Raw genomic sequence first — 24,874 nt, forward strand, 5'->3', positions numbered from 1 at the left:
TAAAGGACAAAGGAGGATGTTAGGATAGAAACTCATGTCCGTAAATAGTATCCTCCTCCCCTGTCCGGTTTTACGTGCGAACAAACGCAACGTGCTATTTTCGCCTCAGGGGAACTGGGATTGGGTGGAGACAGTGGAGAGCAGGTCACCCGGTATCATCACTCCATTTGTTCGTTACAAGCCTCTCTGTGAGTGAGTGTCCTTGAACGTGTTGAACAAGGTGAAAGGCCAAAGGATGGCTACATGCAGATGGTGCTGGCGATGATGTTGCTTACGTGATGTTAAGTGGTGTTAGAAGCATAGGCGGCCTGCACGTTAGAGTAAAAAAAGAAACGAGATAAGGTAAAGGACAAATAAAAATAAAGGCCTTTAGAAAAATCCGAGAAACAGGGAGACCTTGAAGATTACACGGATATTCTAAACAACTGTGAAGAGAAACATCTCTAAAATAGAATTAACTTATGGCGGCTTTATTTACTATATGCTACCTGTGACACTTGATTGACAGTCGAATATTTTAATTGAATGATTATAAACACAGTAATAAATTGTATCCTAGAATGTGAAATTATTGTGTCTATGATAACTATGCTATTCGAATAACTATATATGCTTGCTATAATGTCCCTGTGTGGGGTGTACCACTTCAAACCCCGCCAACGATATAAATATTACACGATTTGTGTGAATAACGATAGTTTATATGCCATGGCCAGCCGTGAGGATTTATGCTCGTTTTTTTTGCCCTTCTTTTCGTCTGCTAAGACCGCACGTTAATCTGATGAATACTATAATATTTTACTATGTAGATGTTTTTACAGAAATCTTGCAAGTTACGGAGACTAAGCCAATCTGAGTAACAGGCGCAAGCGGTGACCACTTATGAAAGTCAATAGAAAACTTTACAGAAAATATTCCTGCAACGAAAAACTACAAACATGCTGAACATAATGATAAATATTGTTTTGATTGTTCATAGCATTTTTATCAAAATGTCCAGGGTTTAGTATACACAAGAGATAAAAAAAAATACAAAAATTAGAAGTTCCGGCGAAAGGTGAAGTTCGACGAAATGATATTATGTATTTTAAGCTTTTACCCTACCAAGACTCGTATCGTACAGTCCGAAAGGGTTCATAGACAGTAAAATGTGAAAAGACATAACAATATGGTACAAAAAAGGTACGTATTTCATAAACATTTACTAGGCCCTTAACCCATGCAGTTTTTCTAGAAGCGATACCGTCAGCCACACCACAAAACGTTCACTTATCGCTCCAAATGCCAGTTACTTCGCCACTTGCTTTTTTGATATGATGACGTGATGGTGGATATAGTAAAATTGGTTCTAATTCGTTCTTCCACCGCACAGTTCTCGTTGCTATGAATAGATATACCTTATTATTATTATGACCAGCTGACGTCAGATTGATATAATGGCACCGTTTCGCTTTTCAAATCTTCCCGCTCAAATATCATGTATACTCTGTAACGTCAACTAAGGGATTGCTTCCTCATTGAGCAGACGGATTTTGGGGGCCCAACCAGAGTGAGTAACAACCTGTTGATCGCTTGTTGGTCGTTTGAGTCTGTGCGCGCCAGCCGCTGGGAGTAGTGCTCACGTCTCCGTTTCTTCATAACTCCTTTTTTCACGTAAGTATCTTGTAACTGAGCCCAAGGCTCAAGGTCGTACCGCTCACGGTGTTAATTTTGATAGCAAACTCGGGCGAAAAGCCATCGCATTGTTTGTAACATTGGCGCCAAGTCAGCGTCCCTCTCTGCCAGTCTACCAAAGCCAGCCCACTGTAGAACCCGCGACTGCTAGCCGGCTGCAATTGTTTGGAAAATACCAGGTGAGATCGTAATGGTAACCCTTTTTCAGCTTGTGATTATTTGCTCTTACAATCATCTATTATCCTAGGCTATGCTCTGTATCGCGACAGGCGTATTCGGTGATTTTGCGGGCCCAAATATAGTTTATAAAAGTATTAAATTTTGAATTTAAAGATATTCTAAGTAATGTTTTTTTTTATCAATGTCTGTAATACTAAATGCAAATTCTCCTACTACAGAGTAAATTATTTTTCATGATAATTTTGTTAATTCGTTTGAGCTCACTCTTCTCATGGCTTCCTGTCTGACAGTGAACCACCTAATAGACAAATTTGTTCCACAGGACATTATGCTGGATTATATGTTAGCATTTTCATGTTTACTTCTATTTACACCTATCAGAAAAAGCAGGGTCGGTTGCATATGGCTGACTTGCCACAATGCACTCTCTAATCGACAACGATAGCGGACATTTATTTGCTATTGACGGGGGTCCGATGGATGGCGTTGCGTCCATGTTGACTGTAAAAAGGGAAACGTTTCTTCCGTAAGGAACGTATCAAGACGATCATGATGAAGATATGATGAACGAGCAGATGGACAGCTTGAGGCGCTCGTACAAACGCTATTGCCCTATTGCAGTAATATTGTTTGCGGTTATGACGTCCAAGTAGTCAACTGTTACGAGGTCAATGTGTCGCGTCTGTTTATCAGAAACAGTGTCGTATAATAGAAAATATAATGAACTATAGCCAATCGTCGACCAAAGTTCGGATGAATGAACATGTTTTCACAAAATTAAATTGGCTCGAATACAATTATTGTTTGACGTTGTAAGTGCAATAAATTGTGGAGGTATGATGTTCATACTTAAACTTTTCATTAAAAATTGCAATGTGCTCTACAGTACTATTATGCAATACGTGACCTTAGACTGATTTCAGTTTTTTGGTCTCATGTTCAGAGGGTAACTTATATAATTTTGATATTACCTAGAATAATTACTCTTTCAGGCAAAATTGTACTTGGAAGGATGTGTCTGGGAGAGTGATTTTCAATAACTGGAGAACGATTGTATGTATAGAGAATATAATCATAACAGGGATATCTTTAACATGAAAATGATATTATTGTTGTACCTGCAGGCGTAATCTATCATCTATGTACAACCGTAAGCCTGAGAACCGAATTTTTTAAAAAATCCCCGAGGAAATTTTTCTTGGGGAATAGGCGGACATTAGTTCCATCTTGTGATATTATTTATAATCCATATAACTGGTACACAACCGTTGGCTGAAAAAAAAAAAGAAAGTTTTTTTTCGTTATTACAGGAAGTAGATGTAGGGTGTTAATGAGTTTTTATTAGACATTGTGGTATACGCCCTTCTACATCGCTGCCAGTGTTTAGCGCCAGCGGTATGGTCCGATTCATGAAATCGCATAGACTCATGGTATTTTCACCAATCAAGCATGAAGCCAACAATGGACTTCTTATCAAAGTAAAGTAATGCTTTATCCCGTAGGCAATTCAGCCATATCTTGTCATCAAATAAGTGGCCTGTGCGATCGTTAATTCAACTGGCAGCAAAGAAGATTATGCCACGAGGCTGTAGGTTTCGGTTACTGTTTGTTATCAAACTTTGTATAAGTTTGGATCATATCATCATTTGTTGATCAACTGTTATACAGACTATAGTCAAATAATCAGTTTTTTTATTGACTGGCGGGCTCTAACAGTTAATCTAGTGCGAGGCTTTCAACTTAATATGTTGATTAGTTTTGTCATAGTCCTATACTCAATGACAGCATACCAAAGAGAAATTACTGTAGAACACTCTTGAGACGATTGTAAAAATCGAAAAATAACTGTCAATATTCACCCGAATCATACAGCAGTTGGGTATCCTTGATGGGATTTGAAGCGGCGACAATACCAGCATTTCTTAATCCAATACTTCCTCCACTTCTTTCAAATTTTAGATTGAGTATATTGTGTCCTTCGGCCTAGTAGAAGCACCATGCCGTTGATTAACTAGAAAATCTATCAGTTTATTGATGTATAAATTACGCGCTTTTGAAGATAGCATAGAGACAATGCGAGGAGTTAGATCACTGCCTAAGGTTGCATACAATCATTTGCTTAGCTAAATTCAATCAATTCTCATCACTTCTTTGTCACCTCCTCAGGGGGTAGTATGGATAGTAATATGGAGACATCGTTATTCGTTAACATGTTTAATCACAAATACTTATGTTATTCTTCATGCACTGACCGTCATATAGCTCTGAGTAAACTGACAGCCACATCTCAACAAGCGTTTAGGTTATTACTGGTATTATTCATTGATTTGTCGGTTTGATTCGGTTTCTGCAAATACCGTAATGACTTTTTTAATTGGATTATCGCTTTTTGACATTTAAAGAATTCCCGTTCCCATCAAAATCTGATTCATAATGGTTCACGGAAACAGCAAAGGGGATAATTTCTGGAAGGACTTCATGATTGGGGGAACAGCGGCGGCAGTTTCGAAGACCGCAGTAGCGCCACTTGAACGCGTCAAGCTTCTTCTACAGGTTCAAGATGCTTCCAAGCAGATTGCAAAAGAAAAAATGTACAAAGGTATGCTTATCTAAGATTTACTAATTTTTTTTTAATTTAAAATATTATTATTGCTTTTTAAATGGACGGTGTACCATTGCGCTGTGATTTTTGCCAGAGCAGCTTACCTCAGCTAATGTTGAGTACATGATGTCTATTTTACTATATATTTCCAGGTATGGTCGACTGTTTTATACGTATCCCGAGAGAGCAAGGCGTCCTTTCCTTCTGGCGTGGTAACTGGGCAAATATCATCCGTTACTTCCCAACGCAAGCTCTCTCGTTTGCCTTTAAGGATCGTTATCAAAGGATGTTCTTAACCGGAGTTGACAAGGATAAGCAGTTCTGGAGGTAATTCAAAATATTATTTACTATTTGAGTCTACTTTCTTTTCAATCGGAATATTGAAAATGGTCGAGTCAGATTGCTTTCTAAAGAGCATGTTTGATATATCGGCAAATTGAGCGCCATATTTTACGTTAAAGCTTGTTCTTTTTGTAGGTACTTTGCTGGCCAGTTAGCAGCAGGTGGTGCTGCTGGCGGAACGTCGTTGTGTTTCGTATACCCATTAGATTTTGCCAGAACTCGACTGGGCGTTGACGTGGGAAAATCTGCGTCGGAGCGTGAATTCACTGGTCTATTTAACTGCATGGGCAAGATCTACAAAACAGATGGTTTCCTTGGTCTCTATAGAGGTTTTAACGTATCTTTGCAGGGTATCATTATTTACCGAGCGGCCTACTTTGGCTTATTCGACATGTCAAAACAATATATGCCCAACCCCAAGGACGTGCCAGTTTATATATCGTTTACGATTGCTTTTGTGGTGACAACGACGGCCGAAATTATTGCCTATCCGTTTGATACAGTTCGCCGTCGTCTCATGATGCAGTCTGGTCTTAAGCAGGAAGAGCTGCTTTACAAGGGCACTGTTGACTGCTGGAGCAAGATTGTTAGGAATGAAGGCGCTGCGGCGTTCTTTAAGGGCGCCTTCTCGAACATGGTGCGTGGTGTTGGTTCTGCGCTTGTGCTTGTACTTTATGACGAGTTCAAGAAACTTTTTTAGTTAGTTTAGATAGACAAGATTTCCTAGAAGAAACTTTAAAGTTGAGTATGATGTTACGACTGTATAACTTGTACCAACTTCTAAGGAAAGCCGTTCTAAAGTACTATTTTTCCCCCTACGCGCTAATACTAGAAATACAATTTCGACTTGATCTACAATCATATATGTCTTTTTTTATTTATGGTGAAGTTTCATTGGAATTCAAAATTTATATGTCAGGAGGCGGAAGCATTTAGTACACACAAACGATATTACAAACACGTTTGTGACATTTTTAGTTATTTGTTTTTACGAATCATTTTTATATAAAGTAAGCGGGAATAAATAAAATGGACGCTATGGTCAGTAAATGTGTGTTGTAGCAAATGATTGAATACTAAAAATAAAAAGAGACGCAGTACGTTCACTAACAGTTCAGCTATAACACGTTTCAATTATTACTAAAGGTCAGTTAGCTAACTTTCTTGTTAGGAGTTAAATCAACTTTTCCGATCAGGATCTTATGATGGATACCAGGGCTATCATCATAGGCTATTGTATAGGGAGAGTCTATTTCGGCTAAAAGGTAGTGACGACCTAATTATCGCACGCACATGGCCTTTAGGATCCACAATTTACTGGCTCTTTTCTATGGAGATGCTCGTATAAAGCATATAATGCTCGCGAATACCTATTACATATATATATATATGTTCAAGTTATCAAGTATCTAGTTACTCAACACCATCAATAATCCGTGCTACTATATACATTGTGAAGAGATAAGGAAAAGGTAAGCTAAGGAATGGTCACACAGCTTGAAATAGTATAACACGTAAAAAAGTCTCTCCATCTGCGTGTGCGGGTGAGCCATGTTAGCAACCGCTTTTGATAGGACTTTTAACATACGGGACTATCTAATTAGATTTGTTTGTGATCTTATGGCCCTGCAATTTTGGTCATTCAACAATTAGCACGATAAGCGCGACTGTATTTCTTTTGCTGTTTCACCAGAAAGCTCCTAATCGCTTCGACAGTAATGTGTTGTCAGATCACGCAACTACTCTACTGAATACCTCAACAACAGCAAGTCTCAAGTCTGTATTCTAAATCCTCTTGCGTTCGATCTTCTCGGTCCCATCTTAGTCTCTCTTCATACACGGCGTTGTTATCCAATGTCTCTCTTGTCCACCTTAGTCTTATCATTCAATGTATGTTCTTCACTGAAGTGAATGTGCAAGTGGATAGCATTGTTTCTGCCCGACTCCTACACTTTCATTCGTTTAGCTGGACATTCAGGCGTGTATTATAGGAAACTCTGTGTTCGGTCGAGCCCGCCACACACGCCGCTTGCTGGGTACGTCCTAGGCTTTCGCTTTTTCAAAACGGTAGTATCTCCTTCTTCGTTTCGTTCCTTTCGTTATTAGTGGTGGTGTAGCCGGCTCCGGCGGATGGTATTTTAAGCGATGGGGGATGGCAAAGCAGAGCTAGTGGGTAGCCCTGCGTAGCAATGGAAAACATGTGTATTGCATCACTGCAAAATGACTCTTTTCTTCGGGGCTGCGTGGCGTGGCCGACTTAGGTATCTTTCGTTCGTTGTAGTAGTGCTGGCGGCAGCATTTCGAATAGGAGATTGTGAAACGGACAGGAGCAAAACAGGCTTCGTATCCCTGGATAGCACAGAGAGCGAATAGTGAACGAGAGACAGAAAAGAGTCAAATCTGAGTCACCATACCCAAACAGTCCAAAAGTCGAAAAGGTACCCACAGTAGGTGCTACAGCCACTAGTGCGCATCCCTGCCAATTCAAGTTCAGCTAGTTGTTGAAACAACTGCTAGTATAAGGGAAAAGGAGGTACAAGCTGGCTGCTGGTCCGTATAGGAAGTATAAGCTTCATAGCGCCCTGTCGACCGCTCGCCTGAGTACATACGCAGGGTTTGTTGGGTACATATGGGAGCAACTCGCTCCTCACAGACTCAGCTTGCAAAGAAGCGAGAGCCCTTTGGGTGGAGCATATATATATATATTGAGAGAGAGGAAGAGAGCGGAGGAGCGCAAAAGGCCAAGAGGGTTCTCTTAGCCAGCTAGAAAGGATGTTCTACCAGTGCACACAAAGAGATAGTTGCTGCTGCGCGGATATTTTGACGATGACGGCAGCCGAATAGGAAATGGAGTAGAGTTTCGGATCTGTGTGCGTCACTGTGGGAGTTGTAACTCGAGGTCATGCTTTGGTGTATTACAATGTCACTGTTGTCGATGGCATTCAAAACTGTGTATATGTGTATACGTCTGTTTGCCACAAAATAGGCGCAGAGTAGAGCAGCGCACCAGGGAAAATAAGTTGAAAGACATGTTTTAGGGAATTCGTAGTTTTTTGCCTTAGGCGGAAGCTGTGAGAGGATTAAAGTTCCCAACTGTATTCTAACTAATCCTTGGCGCGTAAAGTTACAACTACTATATACATGTTTGCAAAGGGAATAACAACTTAACTCACAAATTCGGCTTTCATGTTGCTTTTTGGTCAATTGATTGAGTGGTTCATTATTATATAATATTGCTATAGGATATAGCATGGTGCAGTCGCCATACTTTGTCTAACTATAAGCGAATCGTAGAAAACGCAGTATGTTATAGTGAAAGGATCATTCATTTTTCTCCGGCGTCAATTACGACCCTAATATCTCCTTGAAGTCTAATGGATAGCGGTCACAAGTATTACATTTGAGATAAACTTTAATTCGTGTATTACAATCAGGATTTAAAATAATTACAAAAAAGAATCAACGTAACCTATGTTATATGGCATGAAACGAAGACAAGGTTAAAAAAAACTATCAGAATTCCAAGTTTCGCTTAAATTCTTCTTGCGCTGCTTATTACTTGCATTAAAATTACAATGTTGCTTATATAATTTCAAAGTATGCGATATTAAATGGTTCTTTGCAAGCGGATTATAAAATTTGACTTTGGATTTCTAAAATTCGTATTGCTAAGTGAAGTTAGTTGAAAACACCTTATTCTTGCTGTATATATGCGTGTATATTTGTAAGTTCAAGATCATTACCGTAATTAAGTATGTGGCGCATAAGTATGAAAAAAACTAAAGAAAAGGGAAACTACGAATATAAGCAGTCTATACATTAATAACGTGTCTATGTAAACATGTCGTTCATTCGAACAGTTTTTGCGATCTCAGATGATCTGATCGTCTATTCGCTTCTAAAAACTGTTTGTCTGGATATCGAAGGATTCGGTAGGCCGAATTAGCCTGTATGGTCCTCCATCCGTTACAAGATTAACCGATCTTAGTAATTCTAACAGTGTTGGAAAACTGAGGGTATCGCGATCTTTCTCACAGCGTAGCATGATTTTGCGCAAAAATCTATTTCGAACCTTTTGGTAAAATGAATATATTTTTTACGGCCATTACACTTAAGACAGTAAATATACTTGGGTAAGCCGAGACCTTTATAAATTGGACTCTTAACTGGAGTATTGCGCTCTAAAGTGGTATATTTAATTGTGTTTGTAATGTACATTTTAATATTAAAGTTGCGTTTCAGGACCGCGGTCTAAAGTCGCGCGCATTCAGCAACTGGAATTAATAGACCGTTTAGCTTGTTTGGAGTGAAACTATATTTGTACTGCGATACAATATAGAAATAAAGGATGCCCGCTCACTTAATTTCAGCGTAGCTTCCGGATGCAAACGTTGGGATGCAATAATCCGAATACCTAGATCAATAAAGAATTAAACTATAACTTATCGTATGTATATTAGGTGCGATCTACCTATGCTTGTATAGCAGCACAACATTCACCATAGATATACATATAAATGAATATACGGTAATTATATAGGTCTATATCTAGGAAGGCATATAGGCGCGCTTTTAATTTAAAAAACGTATTCATGATCGATAGACTTTAACGTGGATTCTGTATCTAGCTGTAAATTGAAGGCAGAGCCTACGGATAGGATAATAGGAGCGCCCCCTAACCTTGTTATTAGCGAGAACCAGTTCTTTTAACCGCGACCGCAAAAGTGCTAATCAATGCTATCTAAGAAGAGAATTGTGCAACAATTGTTGGCATCTATTGTAGTCATTTTGTTCAGAAAAACACATATTTGTGTTAACCTTTATAAATCCGTTTTTAAAAACGTGTTTCACAGGTAGACTATTAATCGAGATCCTACGGTTGGACTTTATCGAGCAGTTTCTTCTGCTAAAAAGTTACAGACGATTCGTCGTTGTTCGGCCATAAAACCAGACCGTAAATTGTATTCCTCAAGTTCTCTGTATATACTTTATCTGAACGAGACTTCCTTAAAAAATACACATGCATTATGCCATTCTGTAAGTTTTTGCTCGCACGAAATAGCTCTAGCCGCGTAGCTCAACATTACATTCAATGGGATTTAGTACCATGTATAAGCACCAGCGGATAGGTAGTATTTCAAACAAAATCTTTAACAATCTGGCAGTTAGGCGTAGTATATATATAAGCCTACAATAAAGAAGAACACATTTGGCTCTGTATTGAGTGTAACTGACGAAGCCCGAAGTATATAACTGAATATGGTTAGCAAGATCATTTTAACGAGTCCAGGACGAGATTCAACACTTATACATCGAAAGAAAGTACTATTCTGTAATTATTTTGCCTTGATGCATAGCAGTTTCTGCTTTTTTAACGCCTGACGGATCTTCCTTTAGCAATTTTTATGTGACATGTCAAAAAAACAGGATTTCATAGCAACCTGCTTGGAATGCATATCAATAGCAATTTCAACAGAAATACACACAGACATTAAACTTCAGGAATCTCTAGCCAATTTCTACAAGAACATAGATATTTTAATTAGTATTTAGTTACCTAGATATGGTTGTTCAATACGCTGTATAATGAGTACCTGTAATAATGACTTCTCCTTCCTTAGACAGTTTACCGTGAAGTTTTACTTGTTGGTGATATCTTTTTGTAAGAAGGAGCTAATTTCCCAACATCCAGCTCACCCTAAACGTGAACCGATATGTGTTTAGGGAGGAGTCTTGCTCCTTTCGTGCTGTATGTATCTTCTTAATGCAGTAATTGTGCGCTCGTCTAAAAGTAGCGATCTACTCTATCTAGAAGATCTACTTTTGATTGTGGTCATAGTTCCCGCCATAGCAGATGTCACCCGTTAAGAAAGCAACGTTCTCTCTGATTAGATTAATTAACCACATGGTTTACTGGACCGCTGGTCGAACTTAGGGACTATAATATTTGGTACCAACTATCGGCATTTGATTCTACGAGTAGATTTTTATCAATCCTACGTCACATTATGGTAACATATATTATTAACTAACACCTATCAGAAATGCCAGATATTTATACCACTAACGTTAATTAGTTGGTACTTAAAGAAAAGTAGATCATTCTTGCCACGTTTGTAGCTTGGATATCTAGTTGAGCTCACTTGCGAAATTATGCTTGAACAAAGAAAAAGGTTCATTTATTATCTGTAATAAAATGAATATAACATTAATTTTATTACCTTCGGATACTAGTGAAGAGTAAAAGTCATTCGAAACAATAAGCCAAATTGTTGTCTATCTTTTCCATAAACGCATTGAAACCGAAATATCGTTGGAAAAAGATTACTCTTCCGGCTCGAACAGATTTGGCTCATGATCATTGAGGTCATGCTGACTATCACTACATAGTGGCAGGAGAATATAAGGACATTATAAACGGTAGAGGCAATGATCGAGCGGTCTGCCTTCGTACGGTTAAATAAGAGAACAAGCGTTTAGACACCACGAAATCACTGAAGCGCTACAGGCCCAAGGGTAGTGCGCCAACTATTATAGATAGGCTAGAGAATTGTTCAGTGTTGTTGTTGCTTCTCTAGTGTGCTCTATAGAGCCAAGCCACTCGTTGTTCAGAGAGGAAAATTAGATGGTATAGATTTTCCTTGAAGATGTCAAGGAAACCCAGTCCGCTATCTGCCACGTCTGTTGCCTTGCTTGCTTTTGACCACTGCCATGCGCTTTGGACGCCCAGAATTATCAATGAATATCTACTTATATAGTTTAATATGATGTATGTATAAGTGTGAAAAGCAGATTACCTACCTTCTATTAGCGGTTGGTCGCACAAAACCTGTGATGGTCGTACTGGGTATTTCAGTTTTCTAGCTAACTTCGGCATAATTAACATCACACGAGAGTAGATTTGAAGCGGAAACGATTCAACATTGAGTTGCAGTCCGAAGCTGTCGGGAGACTACGATAGGCAAAGGATAGCAAAAAGCCTAGGTGCAGGCGAGTGAAATGCCCGTTTAGGGGCAGAACTATTGAGACATAGGTTAAAGCGTTTCGTTTTGGGTGGTCATGTGGCGGGTCGCTCAAAAGCTAAAGTGTCATGGGGTCAAGAGAAAACGATGGTTGTTGTCTAAATCAGTAGCACCCAGTCACGGCTCATGAAGCTCGGCTTCTATTAATGCGTTTATAGCAAAATAGCTGGATGATACCTGGCTTTAATAATAAACAACGTATCGAATGCTAAAATGTCACCCGCATAGATATCATGGTTTTTTCAGGCGCTAGGCAGTGTAGCCACTCTTAAGAACGGAAGGTTCGGAGGGTCTTGCTAAATATTGCTCAAAGTACGGTCGATTTCTGCCAACTGCCTTGGTTAACTGACTCGAAGCAATTTTTCGTAACGGTACGGATTGGATGAGAATTCTAATTCATCATCCTTAATTTTCCCCTAAAAAACACATAAAATGCAAATATAATTGTGATAAATTGAAAAAATCTTAGCCTTGCAAATATATTTTCCAGTATAATTGTAAATCGATATTAATTGACACTTGAAACTCTTTATAAATATACAGTCCTCGATTTCACTATGTTAGTGCTACATTTAAGAAAAAGAACTAGAACTCTTCAGATTCTGTTATCATCGCGTTAACATTCATGCAAAAAACAGTCATTTTTTTTCCCGATTAACGATTGCTTACACGGATTTTGAACGGTGAAATTGAATCCCACGTAATTTTGTAACAGATCAAGTAAATCACTATGAACTCTACATGTTCTATCAGCTATAACGTGCAGCATTACTCGCACCACATTGCTCGCATCTCTTACAAAGTGTATGAAGCCGAATTCAATCTTGACAAAATACAATAGGCAACACCGAATGACGCATGCTGAGAGTATAGCATAGATAGGTCCGCTTCAGCACATCAAACGGTTGCTGTTTTGGGCACATCGTTGGGCTCAGCAAAGAATGAGAATGGGGGAGAAGCTCATTTTAATAGCGACTAATCGGCTCAACTTCAGCGCGGCCCGCCGCTGGAAGAAGAAACTCTTTGTTTCTAGTTCCTTTCTATTGAATTGCAATATCTTGCAATGCCCCATGGTTCCATGTTGAAGGGGGCAGAAGCTAGAGGTTGGTTGGAAGTTGAGAGGCGGTGTCTGGACGACGGGACTTGTAATGCAAAATTTCCCTCTATATTAACTTTAATCCGCCGCTCACCTTCTGTTCTTCTTTAGCTAATGGCGACTAAGCCGTTGTGTGTTTGGCTCCCCTTATAAACGCTGCGCCCAGTGGCTTCCGCTGTTTTGTTAGCGAAGATCCACTGAGTCATCATACAACCGTGTCTTTGAGACTAGTCCCTGTATAACTGCGACTCGGCAACCTGATCCGCTCACAGATTCTCGCCGGTCGTATGTGGCAAGGGACATCGCAGTTGTCCCAATGGCGCAACGCGTAATGGCAGGTCGCCCGTTCTACGCGGCATGTACAAGTTAATGTGTTAAACATGAGATGTCGGCTGGTGTACAGGTAAACTAATGTTATTTATATCTATGTGGTAACTATCATATTTGCTGGACGTAGTGCAAAACGTATAAACGGGAGAAGTATCGTAACAATAAAAATTGTACCGATGAATATAATGAAATAAAATTTTCAAATAGTAAGGAAGAAGTTAAAAATTTGATATACAAACATTTGGCTTACTCATGTGTATCCCGAGCAGATTTGGCTGCTACATTGTGGGCCGTAGAATCCGATTTCCTCGGACGAGACGCACAGTGTCGTTTGCTTGCCCCCCACCTTTAACGAGAATAGAAAAACGGAAGGCCGGAGTGTTTGGCTTTTGTCGGGTTCTTCGCAGTCATCCGCCCTTCTTGGAGGTGTCTACTTCGTGATGATGTTGTTCCTCGTGGACAACATGAGATACCAAGGCTCTTTTTCGTCTCATCGCTCATCTGTCGCCGCGTGCATCTGCGCTAAAACTCAGCGTCATGCCCACCTCACACATCTTCAGGCAAACAAGCGAATTAATGGCAAAATTCTGTTAGCGGTACGAAACTCGATAAAATGTAAGGACAGTAGCGAAGATGTGCAGATGCTGCAAAAAGCCGAAATATAGGCGTAGAGACTGAGAGACACGTGACCTTACACGCGACTCGTGATGCCGAGCGCACTCGTCCGACGCATAACGGACTGAACACTTCATGGACACTGCGGGACTTCACAAGACTCAACTCCCCCGAAGTGCACTTTGTCAGAACAGTGAGGTGGGCACTTGGCAGCGAAAACTCTCCGACTCGTTGATGAGCAGGATGTCGAAGTAGGAGTGATTCGGGCAGTTAGAGGCACGAAACGTAAGAGTTGAAGCTTGGAAAGTGGCTTTGCCGGGAGTGTTCACTGGCCAGGTAGCGGGCAGTTAAGTTGTCCATCAGGGGACCAAGATCATCTCTAAATATGCCTGGTGATCATAAAAGGTGAAGAATAAAATGAGTCATCGTATAAAAAAGCAAAAATAATTGTGTTACGAACTTTTCGATGTTTATATTAGTAACATGAATTTTGTACAACTCATGTCCAGAGCATTGCATCTACTAGGTGGATTATTCCTAATCACACACAATCCAGCAACACCAGCTTTCCCTTAACGCTGATGTTACAACAGATATTTAATGCCATTTCCTAATTCTTGCAGAATCGTGGGCGAGCATAGGAGGCCATAATGACACTCGGCGAATATATTAACGTCTTCAGATGTGAAAACTTTACAATTAGTTCCGTTTGTGGTTATTCTGAAAACAGAATGGGAGGACATCTTAGTTAATCGTAACTCTCATTGAAGATCAAGGACGTGGATCGACAGAAGATCTATAGAGTAGCGACCCAACTGAAGTAAACTGGATTGAGAGAATAGATCACGAAGTAACCTAATCAAATAAGAAACGATACATAAAAAACGAGTAGTTTTTTCTTTTACATTTTGATGCAGTAAATTTTGCGAATAGACTAATTAAATAAATCTAATCTTTATGGTTAAATGTTTTAAGCGACAACTAGTAAAAATATGCGCACCCACTATCATTAGTGTGACACGTACAACGAAAACCCGTTTAACTGTCCACAGATCTTAAAATATCGAATTTTTTCTCGCCAACGAGGTACATCACGAGACCGTCAATAGCCAGTAGCAAGTGTAGTAACAAGAAATTGCAAACGAAGCTCTTGGCGGAAATTTATGAGGAAATTCAATGACTCGAAAGATTATTTGCTTTTGCTGTTACCATTTGTGGTTTTATGCCCGTATTCCTAAAAAAATGGCTCCCCTTGTAGACAGCGTCGTATAACGTTTCAGCACATCCATGCTTACTTCGTTTGTGCAAGACTTTATAATAATATGATATTGATATGATATTTTTTTCAATGATTTTCCAATTATAAATTAACTCATTTTGCTTAGCATGCCGGTTGCATGCTCTACATTTCGCATTAGCGACTCCGTGCTTCTTAGAGTATAGCAAAGCGCAGTGCACTACCATTTCCGAAAATCTCAAATTAACTGTAATATCTACAAATGTTGTCATCGTCGATGGCTATGCCAAACGGCAAGAGGGTTCCCGCGTACCCATAGTTGCCTCCACCAAAAAAACGGCCTATGTATTTGACTATGACGACGAGCGGCAAGCGGCCACAATGGGACGGGCTAAGCTGTGTGAAGATATGGAAAGGTCGTCTAGGATCGGTCAACCTTGGCTCTGTTCTTGGCTGCTAGTGACTGCCGCCGACAGGCCAGCCACCGTCAACTGGCTCTACTTCCGCCCCCGTTCTATTTTATGTCGTGCTACTACAGCTAGTGGCCCCAGTTGGACTAGACCAGGATAGGCCGCACACAACATCAGCGGCCGTGCTGCAGCGGAGATCATGGACAGGGGAAAAATAATATTGTCGAACGATCCCCGCGTCTCTCCGCGAACCGTTTCACCGCGCAGAACATAGTAAATGATGCACGATAGAAACAGGCGTGACGAGGTGACGACTGTCGCAGCAACACGGGGACGGCTGGCAGCGATGATGATGATGATGACAATAACGACGATGCCGGTTGTGCTGATGGTCGGCGCGGTGGGTGGGGTAGTGCAACAGTCGAAGTCGCGCTGGCTTCGCTACCAGCGGCACATAGCACGCGTCGGATAAAACGTCTCGTTAACTAGTGATGTGATAGCCAAAGGAAGGAAATGAGGACGGCTGGAGCGATAATAGCAAATGTCAGTTGAAGGGGGACGCCAGCGACAGCTATAGACTTTGATGTCAAGGGGCCACCAGACGATCTGGAAAAATATGGGAAAACGGTCGAAGGAAAGTTTAGGATATTTCGGGGCTCCAAGTTCAAGGTTTGGTCAAGTTAAATATTCACCCAGATGTTGTTGTGGGTGAATTATCGGCACCCTGGATGGCCGACGGCGACGTTCATGACGACCATAGGGTGCTTTTGTCCGCGTTGATACTTTGATCGTCGTTGTTCGTCGGATTTTTTTTAAGGGTCAAATCACTCAGTAAATTAGATCACTTAGATACCGGGAATACCTGAAAGACATCCCTGACTCACGATTACAACGGCCGCCGTGAGCAGTCCTGACCGATACAGTCGAGATAGCAGGTAAAAGAGAAGTGAATTTACAATTAATTTATCTATTATTTCATGGCGCTAACGTTTGCGTCCTCAACAAAGCCAACGTGCTGAACAGCCGTAATAAGTGCTCTTCTTAGCTGTACCATGTTAGTCACACGAATGCTGTAACAGAGGCATGAAATGGGGATAGCTTGGCCAGTAACGTATTTGCGTGCTGATCCTAGGGACACGTTGTTCTCTAGGCTCGAACCCTGGCGTAGATACATGTCGTTTCGTGCTGGAAGCCAGCCATCTGATGGGATGCCTAACGGTGATACCGGACGTAAGACTCGACACGTAGAGGCACGACACGGGTAATAATCATCGCAGGCTGAATATCGCCGCTGAGAGTTTCAAGGGCTTACAGAAAAATACGCCAGATAGTGAAATTAGCAGAACTCTACTTGCGCTGGCTGAAAGCTGCACATTTTTACCCATTGTACATCTTTGTACAACGTTGTTGTTGCATGTTAGGAACCTATACTGCTCAGGTCCTGCTGGATGGTTTGAGTTCCTGTCACGCGTACTCACCTCCTTGCTCGCTACTTCATTGTGCTGTTTTCTCCTGTCTTTAAAATGATGCAGAAGAACATGTTGGATAAAGTACGCGGAACAAGGTCCATCACCTCCGCTGGTTTAGCCGCCCTTTGAGCGAGTAAAGGGCAGGAGACGATGCTACAGGAGGAAGCCCGCCCTCTTGTTCAGGTAGTAAAGTATGGCTGAAAAGGAAACGTCAAAGAAAAGGTAAGCAAAATGCGCTACGTATCTACGTTGTAGTATACCTTCAAGTGTTATGTGTGTGTGCTATACCTACAGAGTTTAAGGAGTGAAGCCATTGTTCCTTGCCGGTACCGAACATTTTTTTGTTATTGGCAGACATTGTTGTTGATAACAGGCGAAAGAGAAACTTGCCTTTCGACGCTTGATACTCCAGCTGCTTCCTTACTTCGATTGTGTTCGCCCTAGCATGGTATCGTACGATATGGCATGACTAAAGCGGAAATTGCAAACATGCACCTGAATCTAAATTAGCGGTAATCGTCATAGAAAAATTTCAACATGCAGAACCGAAATGTACATAGAAATCAAATCGCTCCTATTCGATATAGAATTTGGAAAGAGCGCAGATTAAATGTGTTTAATAATAGGCGTTCTGGAACTATGTGTCGCGATTCTTCCTTTCTTTTTAAATGCCATAGAGGGTGAAAATTGTATAGCTCTCTAGAACTACAGAGGAATAAACAAGTTAGCACAAGTAGTTTAAAGATTCATAGCGCAGTTTATTTTATACCGTGCTCTATAGATTTAAACGTGTTTCTCGAGAAGGGAGCTCTTTGTACTAATAAGAACTATCAGACTGCCTACACCCCATTGGCTCTTCGATAGTTTTCTGAAATGAGCTAATTACATTAATGGAAAAAATACATTTATGTACTTAGTACGGTCACTAAGCAAGTTGAGCTGCCATATGTATTTATTCCTAGCACATCTTTGGAGCTATAAAATAAGTAATCTTATTATGATTATTATTCTCTTGACAGTACTCAATCAAGTGTTTACGTGAGCTTACGTACACGTAGTTACGTACAATACGTGAGCTCGACAACTTGCGATTACTTGTACCGTCTATTTGCTGCTACAGCGCTTACATTTTAATTGAGCTAGTTAGCTAGTGGCATTCTTCTCAGTGTTCGAATTATAAAACTAAAGGATAGCATAGTCGACTCGGCTTCCTACACGCTTCGCCACATATACGGTAGGTAGGGAGTCTCTCTCTATGGGATAAAAATGGGAATTTTCGTAATAGGCTCCAGCGGAAGACCCATGCAGGACGCAAAGTTCAATAGAATCTGAACGAAATGTTTTTCTACGAGGTAGTCAAGTATGAGCAAGAACGAAAGGATTTTAAGGAAACGGTAAGAGCAAATGCGCTACGTACCTACTCTGGAGCATACCCTAAGGCATTATGGGTGTGCACCGTTAAACATAATGTTGTAGACTATAATTCAAGTTATCAAATTGACGTATATATATATATATATATTTGTGATTTCATTTATTTACTCTATTGTTGACATTCCTATTCTATTTTAAAAATACTCAACCATTATTATTATCTGTATACATGGCGCCTAGCGAAGGTGACAATAAATAACAAGACAGTGCAGAAAAAATGCATTAGACAATTTTGTTTGACAGCATTTGCCTTCCCTAGTAATTCGGAAAGTTTTGACAGACCCATTAGCCCAAATGTAGTGTCACAACTGTCCATATCCGTGCAATATGGCCCAGTAAAATTCAAAACAAGAAATACGAGTCCCAAAATAGCCATATCAATTGACCGTATCTATAGATGTTTACTTTTCTTGTTGAGCTAGCATTGCAAAACGCCTCCCTTTTGTATCTGACAATCGCCAGCTGTTCGTTACATTAACAATGCCTTTCCTCAAATCGACATATCCAATATGATTGTGTTCACTAGGCACCTGAGAAGTTCACTGTGTACTGCCCGCATTATTTCATATTTAAATATTTGATTTAACTTAACATCCAATTTATCACACCAAACACAACTTACGAGATGAAGTTTTATCTCTACAAAATTGACAGTACGAGTGATTGGCATCAAGGCGATAAATAACATTTAGGACCATGCAGATATCAGCACTCAGCTTTGTCCCAAAATATCGCCAGGGGCCAAATCAACATCTTATTTGATTGCATCTTTAAGGGGGCAAATAATACTTATCATATTTTCCCAAAAGGTTCTGATTGATTGTATGAGGGGTTGTAGTGATATGTGTATTCTAAAAATAAGTAATGTGCTATCTAGCTGCATACCTGACTCGATGTAACTATGTGTGAATTTATTTTCACGTTTGGCCACAGTTGAACGATAGGAAACGAGGCTAAATTTTGCACACAGTCTGTCGTTAATTAACTTTTACGGATCCCTGAGTTCAACACACAAACAGAACGATATAGAATACACAAAACTACGGAGATTAATCAAGGTCGACACGTGTCGAAGTGACACGGTTGCAGACGTAACCACTACCTCTATGCCCCGAAGAGATGGTTTCCCCATTATCTGACGAGAAGCTGTATGTGTACACAGTATAAAGTCGTCCCACATTAATTTTCTCTTTTCGATAGAATTGACGAGACATATGTAGAATTCAGTTGTGCTAAAGTAAAGTCCTTTCTTTTCCTCGAATTTGAAGTTTTACTCTCACAAAGCTAATTCTTTTTGGTTGAAGAGCGGTCCTCCTCGAGGAGCCTCAAAAAAGAATCAAGCGTGATAAAGCCCACACCTCCGAATTTCTTGACAGTCTGCCTAGGATTATTAAAAATAATACTGGCAGAATGGATGAGGCGAACACTCTCGGAAAGGTTATGCCATACTCTCTGATGAGCGCTCCGAAGTGTAAGCACCGTTGCTCGGAAATTTCATCTCAAACTCGCCATCACTACTTGGCAGGAGCACAGAAAAGCCACATCTGTAATTTTAGACTGAAGTTAAACATACTCGAAAGGAGAAACGCTTTCACCACACTCTGCTCCGCAGCCATTTTCAATTTTATAACGTAAGTCACCGAAAACCTAAGTCGTACTACAAAGACAATCTATTTTGAAAAACAACGATGTTAGCGTCTAAAAGTGTACGGCATCATTCGTGATAAATCTGTAGTACAAATTCAAATCCATAGCGTAGTCGACGCTAACCTTAAAGAGGCTCAAGAAGTTTTCGGTCCTATACGCCATCCAACTGCGAAAAAAAAAAAAACAGCATAGACCTGGAGAACTTTATCTTTCGTGTTGTTATCCCTACAAGACTTGCGATCTGTCGGAACGAATAGGGAATCTGAGTGACGTTGGCAAGAAGCCGAGGCAGCAAACTGCAGATATAGAAGTCAGAATGAATTCGGCGACATGGCATCAGAATAAACTCGATGTTAAGTAAGAAATCAGAAAGAAGCCGTCCTTAGGGTCGTCCCATTAAAAATGCACGCTCTGATGGAATGGTATATATGCGCTTTTGGCGGTTGAAGTAAAGATTTTTACATCAGTACAAAAGATAAATTAAGTTGCAAAAAACACTCGATAGTACATTCGAATAATTATGTCCACAGAAGGACATATGATCTTGGTACCAAAGTTGACGATCGTGTCAATCAACACGAATATACGAAGTAAACTGTGTTAGTCCCAGCTGTAGAGTGAGTCGGTGTCCTCTTGTTGGTATGGTGTTAACCCTTAGTCTAGAATTTCCAATTCATATTAGCTACACCCGTTAGTAATGCCGATTCTCAGTGTTTCATAGTGAAGAGACCTAATTCTGGAAAGCCTTAATATGCTAAGACCTTTATATCGTTCAGAAGTATGAGAAGCCTTCGCAATTAGTGAAAAATACATAGCAAATGCAAGCCACAGAAATGGGTACCTGGAAGATGCGGGGTGCGCCGCTCATCAATTGCACAATTGAGCAGATTGCAAATAAGTATCACAAGTTGTGCAAAGTAGGACGCATAGTATATGCATAAACAACGTTAGTAGCTGTCGTGAGTAGGACGGAGTGTATAAACGAGGATCCTTTACCGCATGATATTGAGCCCATTACAATAGTCGAAACTGTATTATTAAAATAAAAAAGAAAAAAAAATAGATGTATTTATTAGGCTAGTAATAGTTGTGTATTGTGAGCGCAATTTAAACTGGAAAGAATTCAAATGTGGGTGTTCTGAATCGAAAAAAATAAATTTTTGACGTAATTTGCACTATGCATTTCGTCAAGGCCAAGGAACTGGCGAAACAGCCTAGGACATTCGCCTTATATAAGGTAATGATGCTATCGCACAGAGCACTACTCGAGAGTGGTTTGCCAAACTCGAAAACGGTATCCGAAACCCAGAGGATGCTTACCCCTCTGGCCGAAAACCTCACTTTGATTCACCATCTGAAGTCACCCTTGAAAGCAGACGACCGATAAAGAATCTGGTAATTAGCCGAAAAGATGGCCTGCGGTCGTTAATCATCTCCCTTCGGTATATACAGCGACTTGGGTGCATCATGACCTTCGCGAATTCAACAAGGTTATTATGGTTAAACTCCGCACTCTAACACTTTGTCCGGTGTCAAGCAGCCTCAATGACCGATTTTTTTACATAAACGTTACGGGCAATGAAAAGTGGTGTCTGTACGTCAGCATGAACCAGAAATCGGAATGGATAGCTCTACCAATAAAATTCAAGGCCCAGGCTTATCCAGGTCCTCAGCCAGAAAAGACTCTACGTTTGGTGGGACTACGAGAGCTTGATTTAGTGGAAAACATTATCGTACAAATCAGGCAATTGATCTCTATATATGTAATATTTGTGCCAGCTGCATCAAATCTGCAAAGTTGTTCAGGAGATAAGATCCAACAAACGAGGTCATGCCATTCTGTTCTACGATTACGCGAGGCCACACACGAACGGGAGGTTTTCCTTCCTATTCTTCGGATCATGCACTAATGAACCTTTTTCCGCAAGTTTAACCGTGAAAGGTATCTTAATCCTTTTTATAATACGTATTGATTTTCCTCTATGTAATGAATTTTTATTTCGCTAGACCAAGTTTACTTCTTTGCAGTGACTGTACTAGTGAATCTTATTTCTAATGATAAATGCAACAATTTTCATTGTGCAAATCATCTTCTCGTGCTGAATATTAAATATACACGTAGGTTTATAAAAAAAAAACAACACTGATTGTGTACTACTGAGCCGCTTAAAAACTTTTTATTTAAAAAAAACAATTTTATGGTGTCATTATTATTATGATTATATCTAGTAAAATAGGTATCAGCTTTTTGATAATTACAATGTCGTAGTTTATTAGACGTCAATCTAATTGATCGCATTTGCTATTTTTTTACTCTATAGAAGTAAATCGCAAGTATATGCTACGTCCGTAAATAAATCTTCAGCGAAAGGTATGATGTTGCGCCGATAGCAATACATAACCCGGATAATACCTATCATTGTATAGTATACAATACCAAACTTACCCTTCAAGCAAGTCTAAATAAAATCAATTAAAAATCGGATAATCTAATTGGACAGCGCAAACTGAGGTCAATTGGTTTTGTCAACAATGTATTTATGTACAATAAAAAAAACAGTAGAGCAATGCTTGTGAAGTGAAAACAAGTCTACTATATCTTCATGTACATAAAACGCGAAACCTTCTACGACGATGCCCACATCGTCTTACATCCGCAATGAAATATAGTTGGTATGGCCGAAACGTAAACAAAGCTATGTTACTTTTGTCAGTTATTATTAAACTTTTATTTTTTTTTTAATTTATTTAAAATTAAATATTAAACACGATCCTAGTACGCGATGGTAGTCAATTAAGAAACTAGAGCAAAACCATGGTACTGCACGGACGAAAGCGCTCGCACTCAAGCTTCAACCGCTTCCACTATCAGCGCCTCAGTTTTCGCGCCCTACCTATTACTGTTACAGCTGCTGTTTGGCAGGCAATTGAATATCATCGCGAACCCGACGATCACTAACCCTTACAGCGAACGGTGGGCGTCTATAGAGTACCACCGCTTTTATTAGCGTGCTATGTGGAAGTCCGTACGTTTGTAGCGCTGCCGTTACACGGTGGCGCTTTCCTAAACTTAACTCGCTCTCTTCCCTCCTTGTATTTATTTTCCTCCTTTCTCGCGCATGATAGTGACCGTTATAAAACAATAGTGGACGGTTTGGTTCTGCCGCTCCTGGCCAGTGCGGGAACATAAATGTGCATCTACTAGTGGGCGCGAGAGCCCGGGAGCTCTGCCTGTTTGGCGAGTTCTCTGTGAGTTGCGCACGCCGACCTCCCCCCCGATCCTGGCCAACCCAACGACGGACTGACTAAGCAAGCCAGCAAGCTAGTATTTATGGCCATATAAACCTACAGATGGGTCGTCTCTGCTTTCACCCCAGGATCCGCACGGGCACAACACCTGGGTCCCTGGTCGCCCATAACGGATGCTCCGCTGAATCGACTCAACATCGGACACACACGTAGATCTTCACATACCAGGTACAGACAAGGAGCACATAGAAATCTATCTATCGGGTATGGCACGCCTTCGCTCAGTCTGGTCTCGCCGTGGTAATGGTAGCGAAGAGTATGTCTATGAAGCTCTTGAACCTCGTATTGTTTCTTCCAGGTTGATTCAACCTAAAACGGCCAAGATAGCAGCAATGCTCGAATCGCCTGCGTAGGACGCGAAAGAAGGTGGATCTTGTCCTAAAGTGTTGTCTTGTCCCTGTTATCCTTCTTGTCCTCTCACTGTTGGACGCCATCGCTTTTTGGCGTTCACCATCGGTGCGATGTAGTACGGGCGTCCGAAGTACTTCTACTCGTTTATACAGTATACAGACATACTCTTGGCTGTGGGAATGACGGGAGTGGAGGAATACCCGGGAAGCCAGACAAAGGACAATAGCAGGAGCAGAACAATCTAGCGGCAATCCTCGGATAGTTGGTGTAATCCTGACGAATCACCGTAGAATCTCCCCGCCTTCCGATTACCGTGCAGACAGGAAGATAGCCCCTTCAATGTGATCTCGGAGCGCATACTTTCAGACAATCTGACCACACCGATTGGTGGGCAGGCCAACGGGGCCGCAAAAAGACATGCAAGCAGGTTGTAATCTACAATTTTCAAATTGCAGACAGGGAAACAGCCTCTTAATTGGACTATAAATTTTGTTTCAGAGCCAGCATTGTGGTAGGGTACAGTACGTTGGCAAGAGTAAATCACAAGGTGAACCGAATTAATAACAAAAAGATCATTAAAAAATTCTAGTGTTCGAAAAGATTAGATGACTTTGCTACTAAAATGACCTATTTACTTCGCTATTGCTAATTTATCTTTTCTACGTATATGGTCAGTACAACTTCAACGGTTATACGCAGCGTAAACCAGGGATACTACTGGGATTTTCAGTTAGGGATAAATTTTTTTTTGCATGTGTAAAAAGGTAGAACGGATTGTTATTGATCAAGCAAATTGGTCCAGTTTGAATTAGAGAAAAGGTATTAGAGGTTCGGCATCAGCTAAGTATGAGCTTTTTAACTCAAGTACTGCTTGGGTTTAATACTTAACGATATTAGATAGTTTTAGATGAACCGATTTCATAAACACTACTCAAACTGTCGGCAAAGTTCGCTGGAGATTTCTAAGCTGGATAATACACTAGTTCTTTCTGGAATACCACATTCTAAATTATGATGCCTGTCGATGGTGGACATATTTATATAGAATGACTGAGAAGACACATGCGTGAAACAGTTAAGGCGTGCCGTTTCTAAACAAAATTTTATTTTCCGCAATAATCGTGTACCGTTAGATATTATCACTAGTTTTTGCTAT

At 40.4% G+C, this 24,874-nt stretch overlaps 2 protein-coding genes across 4 annotated transcripts in view; one reads left to right on the top strand and one right to left on the bottom strand.

Moving 5' to 3' along the window:
- The first annotated feature begins 1,525 nt into the window (after positions 1-1,525).
- LOC111249443 (ADP/ATP translocase 1-like) lies at positions 1,526-5,922 on the top strand. Of its 3 annotated transcripts, XM_086986249.1 has the most exons (5): positions 1,526-1,653; positions 3,357-3,442; positions 4,257-4,453; positions 4,609-4,783; positions 4,934-5,922. In XM_086986249.1, the coding sequence occupies exons 3-5, from the start codon at positions 4,288-4,290 to the stop codon at positions 5,496-5,498; spliced, it is 906 nt and encodes a 301-aa protein (XP_086842375.1). In that variant the 5' UTR covers positions 1,526-1,653; positions 3,357-3,442; positions 4,257-4,287; the 3' UTR covers positions 5,499-5,922. The 3 variants fall into 3 exon arrangements, with proteins under 3 accessions (XP_086842375.1, XP_022659056.1, XP_022659071.1); XM_022803321.2 differs by lacking the exon at positions 3,357-3,442; XM_022803336.2 differs by lacking the exons at positions 1,526-1,653; positions 3,357-3,442 and adding an exon at positions 1,712-1,853.
- LOC111243195 (uncharacterized) overlaps positions 1,655-24,874 on the bottom strand; it is an 85,635-nt gene continuing 62,415 nt past the window's right edge. Inside the window, exons 7-11 of the mRNA XM_086986256.1 lie at positions 16,987-17,174; positions 14,559-14,581; positions 13,486-14,250; positions 11,600-12,236; positions 1,655-3,126 (exon numbers count right to left, since the gene is read on the bottom strand). The gene's annotated coding sequence lies outside the window, so the exon portion shown is untranslated. The remainder of the gene's footprint in view (positions 3,127-11,599; positions 12,237-13,485; positions 14,251-14,558; positions 14,582-16,986; positions 17,175-24,874) is intronic.

The sequence above is a fragment of the Varroa destructor genome, unplaced genomic scaffold, assembly GCF_002443255.2.
Source record: "Varroa destructor unplaced genomic scaffold, Vdes_3.0 BEIS01000001.1, whole genome shotgun sequence".
Lineage (NCBI taxonomy): Eukaryota > Metazoa > Arthropoda > Arachnida > Mesostigmata > Varroidae > Varroa > Varroa destructor.